This window comes from Cydia pomonella, chromosome 10 (genome assembly GCF_033807575.1).
Source record: "Cydia pomonella isolate Wapato2018A chromosome 10, ilCydPomo1, whole genome shotgun sequence".
Classification (NCBI taxonomy): domain Eukaryota; kingdom Metazoa; phylum Arthropoda; class Insecta; order Lepidoptera; family Tortricidae; genus Cydia; species Cydia pomonella.
Window position 1 is genome coordinate 9,853,074 of NC_084712.1, and position 6,725 is coordinate 9,859,798.

At 38.2% G+C, this 6,725-nt stretch overlaps 1 protein-coding gene across 1 annotated transcript in view; it reads left to right on the forward strand.

The window, feature by feature from the left end:
* LOC133522053 ((E3-independent) E2 ubiquitin-conjugating enzyme UBE2O) overlaps positions 1–3,524 on the forward strand; it is a 36,251-nt gene extending 32,727 nt beyond the window's left edge. Inside the window, exons 24-25 of the mRNA XM_061857232.1 lie at positions 1,411–1,561; positions 1,723–3,524. Coding sequence (XP_061713216.1) covers positions 1,411–1,561; positions 1,723–2,129 — 558 coding nt within the window. The 3' untranslated portion in view covers positions 2,130–3,524. The remainder of the gene's footprint in view (positions 1–1,410; positions 1,562–1,722) is intronic.
* Positions 3,525–6,725: the final 3,201 nt, after the last annotated feature.

Sequence of the window (6,725 nt, forward strand, 5' to 3'; positions counted from 1 at the left end):
ATTAATGTTAATTTAGAATAAGGAAAACCATTGTGCAGGTATAATATTTATTTACACATCATCAAAATCATATGCACGTTTATTAAACTATAAATTACGTAATCACGATTATAGAAACCATAATGCACAATAATAGTTAAATCTAGAAAACCTAGCTTCCTAAATGATAAGTACTAAATACTAGAATACCTAGGTATTCTAGTATTACTGGCAATATTAAATAACGATTTAAATTACAACTGAATTGTTAAGCAAAGACGACTTTAACTGAATTTAAATAATTAATCTTAACTTTCATAACCTATATAACCTATTCAAAATAGAACACTTTTAACAGCATAGTACAATTTGCAACGTCTATAGAGCTAATCACTATCACTATAGTTTAACGGTTAAATACAAAACGTTAGAATTTAAATTAAAGCTACAATGAAGAAAGCAACCAAAAGCCGTTAGATACTAATTGTAAAATGAACAAACAGCTAAATCTACCAAAAACACAGGTAATAGCAGGCAATTACTAAATCTAGTACTTATCTTTTAGCACTATCCCAACATAACCAATTTACAGTTGTTTTCGCTACCAAAGTTCCAAGCGTAATGGCCGCGTCGGTCTAAATTTTCAAACGGGTGGATAACGAACTCCCCTCCAATAATCTGGTTACAGTTGCCTCGGCTAATCACGTTGCGAGGTTCCAGTGGCGTGATTGGTACGAACGTCGCTGATTGGTCCGTTTGGTGGGAATGCTGGCGCCATAGTTGCGACGAGCGAGTGCCCTCTTGCGGCCATGATAGAAACGGAGTGGTGTGACGTGTTGATGGCAGTGACGTTGCTCCATCGACGCAACCGTTGCGCCATCTATTTGCTGCTCGAGAGACTTCTATGGCCGTTATTGACATTAGTGAAGATGATATGTAAAGGAATTTCATACAGCCTTCTGCTATTATGGTTTTTTTGCCTTTTTTTCTTTTTTGTGTTTGTTAAATATTACTTTAGGGTTTACGAAAGGGGAATGAAAATTTGTTTATTTTTGAACATAAAAATAATAAAACTTTCGTTTCCCTTTCAATAAGCCCAAAGTAATGATAAAAATACACAAAAAAGAAAAAAATAATAAAGAAAATTAGCCTAAGTGCGTCGTAGCTCCAAAATAATGACATTATTATTCCCCCTTCAATACTCGACGCACTGAATAACCTATCGCATTAGGCTATGAAACAATCATCATCATATTCCTATTTTTTCTTAATTATTATTTCATTGCAATTTTGAGAAAAGCACTATACAAATCTCGGCGAGAAACGGGGTTGCCGGCCGCGTATCCCTATCCGATCTCGCTACGCTCGATCTATATCTACTTGGCCTGCAACTCTTCGTTTCCCGACCTCTTTAGTAATGTACTATTTCAGGTGTGCGTTTCTCTTCTGGGCACATGGTCGGGTCGCGGCGTTGAAGTGTGGGGCAAGGACAGCTCGCTGCTGCAGGTGATCGTGTCTCTCCAGGGGCTCATACTCAACGCTGAGCCCTACTTCAACGAGGCTGGCTACGAGAAACAGAAGGGTGAGTGGCCAACTTTAATGTAACGTACTTCTTCTGGTAACCGAGCAATTCATAAACGAAATATTTTACGGTGGAATAATTTGACGAATCGACTGCACCAAACTGGATTAAGTTTGTGGGTTGTAAAGTGGTAAGTGCATAATATAAAACAATCTTTCCAGGCACACAGCAGGGCACGGAGAACTCGCGCATGTACAACGAGATGGTCCTGCTGAAGCTGGTGCAGTCCATGACGAAGATGCTGAGCAACCCGCCGGAGCCGTTCCGCGCGGAGATCCTGCAGCACCTGCGCGCGCAGGCGGCGGCGCTGTGCCGGCGCCTGGAGGGCTGGGTGCAGCTGTCGGGCGCGCTGCAGCTGTCGGGCGCGCCGGCGCCGGCGGGCGCGCTGCAGCTGTCGGGCGCGCCGGCGCCGGCGGGCGCGCTGCAGCCGCCGGGCGGCGCGGCCGACGTGGCTCCCCCCGACTTCCCGCTGGTGCCGGCCTCGCGCGGCTTCTGCCTCACCTTGAAGTCCTCCCTCGAGTCGTTCCGCGCCGCGCTCCGTCGCAACGACATCGCTTTAGAGTTATAGCCCGAGTAACGCACGCCTAGATAGCGATTAGTACTTAAAATGTTATTTATACGCGCTCGTACGTGTACGAAAGCAAAAAAATACGCCGGACGCGCTCGGGTCTCTCAAATTGATGTAGTTATAGTATTTATTGTGATGTACTTTTTCGACTATAGGAATATTTTAGTCCGAACCGGCGTTAGTTGTATTGTTTTTCTCGTTTTATTTAACTTTTGAATTGATATAATCCGTGCGAGGCGTCGTCGCGTTAGTATTATGCATGTCGGCGGCTCCGTCCTTCGTATTACTGGTCTAATATGACGCCACGGGGTCCGTCTTATTATTCAATCAAATTCTAAATGAATGTTCGATTTTATGCGAAATACCTAAATCATTGTTAGATTTAATAATTGATAAATTATTATAAATGATTTGTTAATCTCTACTTTTCATGCGTCATCCTATAATGTTCCAATAGATTAATGTTTATTAAAATTTTCTTGCGAGACAACGCTCGTGCTGTTAAGTTTTTGCGGCATGCTATAAATTGGATAAAGACATATTTTTAGATTATTTCAAAGGAAAGCCGAGAGTCGTCGAGTTTTCGGCAACTGTGAAAACTGTAAGGACGGATGAATGAATTGTGTAATTTGTGTATCTCGGCAAATGATATTTTGTGAACGTATGATGTTTCGTGGCGTGTTTAAACTGCTGTTTTTTATGTTATTGTAATTTCTTATTTTTATTTTATATCGCGAGAATTATTATTTTAATCAAAAAGCGCATGTTTTTCATATAATTCGATACCTACGTATATTTTAGGATGGCACTTGTTACACAGTCGTGTTTAGTTAAAAGAAATCGATCCGCCGCTTTCTTGTTACCAATGATAACATTTTCACGTAGCGGGACCGTGCCCGACTCACAATAGTTAACTTACTTCTCCCGGGCGGCAGGCGTTTACCTTCACGCCGTGTATTAATGTGTAGTTCATTCGTATGCAAATTTAATTATAATAGTACTGTCAACCAGTGAGTCTAAGCTAATAGTATTGTTTCGAGACCTTACTATGTTCTATGTTCGGTTCAATTTCAGTAGTTTTATTTAATTATTTCGTTCAATATTGAAATACCCTTTCCTTCCCTTACAAGTACCAGATGCCAAATTTAGAAGAAAGTCTCTGTAAAATTAAATTTGTTTTGTAACACCAGTCGGGGACGAGTAATTTGGTGTTCTGCGAATGAAGTATAGATAATCTGGTTAAATCTGTGTTGATATGTGGTCTCGAAGCCGGTGCCGCACAAAACTGTTTCATGCCAAAGTCAATTGAGCTATGGAAGGCTTCTGTCGCTTGTGTACGCAGTAAGTGACAACTATGTATAATGGTGATGATAAATAAAATAATTCTTCAACCTTCTTTGAATTTTTCTTAACACTTTCGCAACCAGGCAAAATTTCAAACAATACCCCAGAAACCGACACTACTCGCTAGTCGAGCAACGACGTGCAACTCAATGCCGCACGCCGCGAACCCGCTAGTCGGGCAAGCGGCGGACGCTCAGGGCTGTGCCAAGTAACTTTCGTATACTTACGTGAATAAAATAAAATTAAATCTACGATTTACGAAAATTCTAACTCCTATTGCTACATACCCGTGTATGCAATTTAACGTAACCAACTAATAAGAATTTTTATTTTGTAATCGCATTAGGTTAAGTAAATAAAAATACAAAGTGAAGTCATAAAATATAATAATCAACTGTACCAATTTTTCGACCACACAAGTACATAATAATCAGAAGACTTTTTCTGTTAGTGGCAGTGGCAGCCCTGAGGTAGCGAAGATGCAATGCTTGCCCGCCTGTCGGGTACTTTGGCGTCGCGTGTAGGTTTACTCGTGCCCGGCTACCGGGTACGCCGGCATCTGAGTGAAGTTTACGAGTGCCCGAGTGTCGGGTACGCGGTGTCGAAAGTGTTAATGTATTTGGTACATGTCAGAATCCTTCTCTTTGTTATGATTAGAAAGATATGGGAAGTCCATTGATCTAAGTAAAAGGGGTAGATATGTGACGTTAATAGTTGACAAAACTAAAATCTGGTCCAGCACTCATTAATTTGCAAATACTACACACCATTATAATGTACATGTGCACAACGAGCAACAGGGATAACCAAATATAGTTAACAGTGCTGCGCAAGCGAGACCCCTATATTTTGCGTATTCCTCGAGGTGCAACAGAGAAAAACTAATAACATTATACAAATGTGTAGGCGAGACGTACATACTTCTTACATTGTCGTCTTAAAGTGATATTAAGTCATTTCGATTTTTAAAAAATATCAATGATTTGATATTACCTAATCTTAGACCGTCTCTCTCAAGCAAATATCTGAGCGAGCGAGTTACACTGAGATTAATATCAAATTATTGACTATCATATTTTTAAAGCATGAAATTGACCCTCGTTTTTTACTTCTGAAACCCTGGTCGACTATTCACTATGTTCAACTAACGTGTCGCCTCGAGAAAACCAGTATAACGATATGATCTCAGTTGATAGGGATCTCGAGGTTTCACTTCTGATGGTTTTTCGGAAAAGACAAGTACGCTTGACAAGAGATAATGTAATGACTGGTAATTCGTAGTTACTCCTGGTATTTATATATTCCAATCGTTCACCGAGCGCACGACTCAAGATAACCAATATAAAAGTGTGAACCTTGTTTATTCATAGTTACGATACGTATACGGATTCACTTATATTGGACAAGTTGTAAGTCATGGGAATAAGCGCCTTCAACGGCGGTCTTTATTAGGTAGCGTCAGGAAACAAATATTTATAAAATATATACGAAATTAAAATAAATAGGCACTTTATTTATTTTATGGAAAACAATTTTTTTTTCGCTAACACATTAAATAAAATATGTAAAACTGTATGTATTTTATATGTAAAACTGATAGTTTATCTATACAATTAAAAAAAATATGCGGAGAGGGCGGCATAAAAAGGAAAATTATAATGTATGGAAAAAAAAAATTGAATCAAAAACGAAACCGAGCATCATTTTTAATTTTCACAATTCAATCGCTAGGCATTTCCACAGCTGCAGCTCGTTTTAAAATAGAAATAAGTGAAAGTTTTTTCTCTAAACATTATAGTTTTCATTTTTTAACGTTAATACTGATTTTGAAGTTATATTTTTTTAAATCATTCCCTATCGAAGGCGAAATTAGCAATGTCCCACTTTTCTCGATTTGAGACGGCAGCGTGCCCTTACATTAGAATGTTCAATTTAAAGTATTCGTTCTGATTTTCATCGTTTTCATTTTCATCACCTTAGTTGCTCTACAAAGAGGACAAATTAAAACAAATACTCAAACGGTAAATACGTAGTTAGGGAGTTTCGTTCTGTTTATCATCAGCAGTTCCACTACACTAATTGCCAGTTTTTGGATGAAAATGCTTAATTTGTAGACAAAAACTACAAAAATCACTATATGTGTACCTATAAGATTTTAAGTGTTCCCTCAATTCTTCATGGATTCCATCATCAGAACTTTGAACCCGGGACGGGATCATCGGCTTTATAGGCAGGGTCACTGCCCACTAGGCCAGACCAGTCATCATACATTTTACTTGACAAATAGAGATGATTATTATTTATTTCTTTTGTTTATGATAAAAGGTTAAATTTGATTGATCTAATATCTGTTCTAAATATTTTTTACACAGTTTTCAACATACATAAATACATCTTAAAACTACACTATAACTCGCATATTAAAATTGTAAATCCGAGCTCTCGTTAAAAATGTTGTCCACAGTTTTCCTATTGTTGTACAAGTACTATTTAGTAATTTTTGATGGACTATTCCCGATATTTGGATTTCAAGTTAATGCAAGATATTGTTTTAACAATACTATCAGAAAAAGTAGATTTTTGGTTAACAACCGGTTATTCGTATATTAAAATAAAAACCGGTTACATTCTATAGTTTCAAGGAATAGGAGCACATGATTTAAAAAGTTGCATTATTTATAAAAAAAATTGCTGACTCTACAATGCATGAAGCGGACATGCCTACTTGACACTCGGATAAACGTGTTTCTCACATGGGTAATGCATTATTTAGCTGTCGCGCTCACTCAATAACAAGGAAATTTTCAAATTTATTTAGAAAAAATTATGTTTTCAAATATTATAACAGTACTTACGAATGAAAAGTGATACCGTGAGCTTTGTTTTTGTGCTTGGAGCTATTGAAGCACTGGAAAAAGGCGCAACACGGCATTCTTTGGCAATATTTTATCGAATTTGATGACAATGTTGACACTTCAGCGTCACCCGTACGACTAATTCAATATAGGTCCCGGAACCTATATTTTGTGGCTCACGATCGAGCGCCTGGTACCTCATCTACCCCTATTACGTACATCAATGGGGAAGTCCTATTAGCGCAGTATCACTGAGCCCTTACCAGAGAACACGCATTTACAAGTCAAACATCAAAGATAAACTATGTATTTTCCAAATCAGACCAAAAAGGAGTTCCGAATATTTAAAACAAAACTCCTTTTGGAATATTGAAGTCTGTTAATAATACCGAATAAA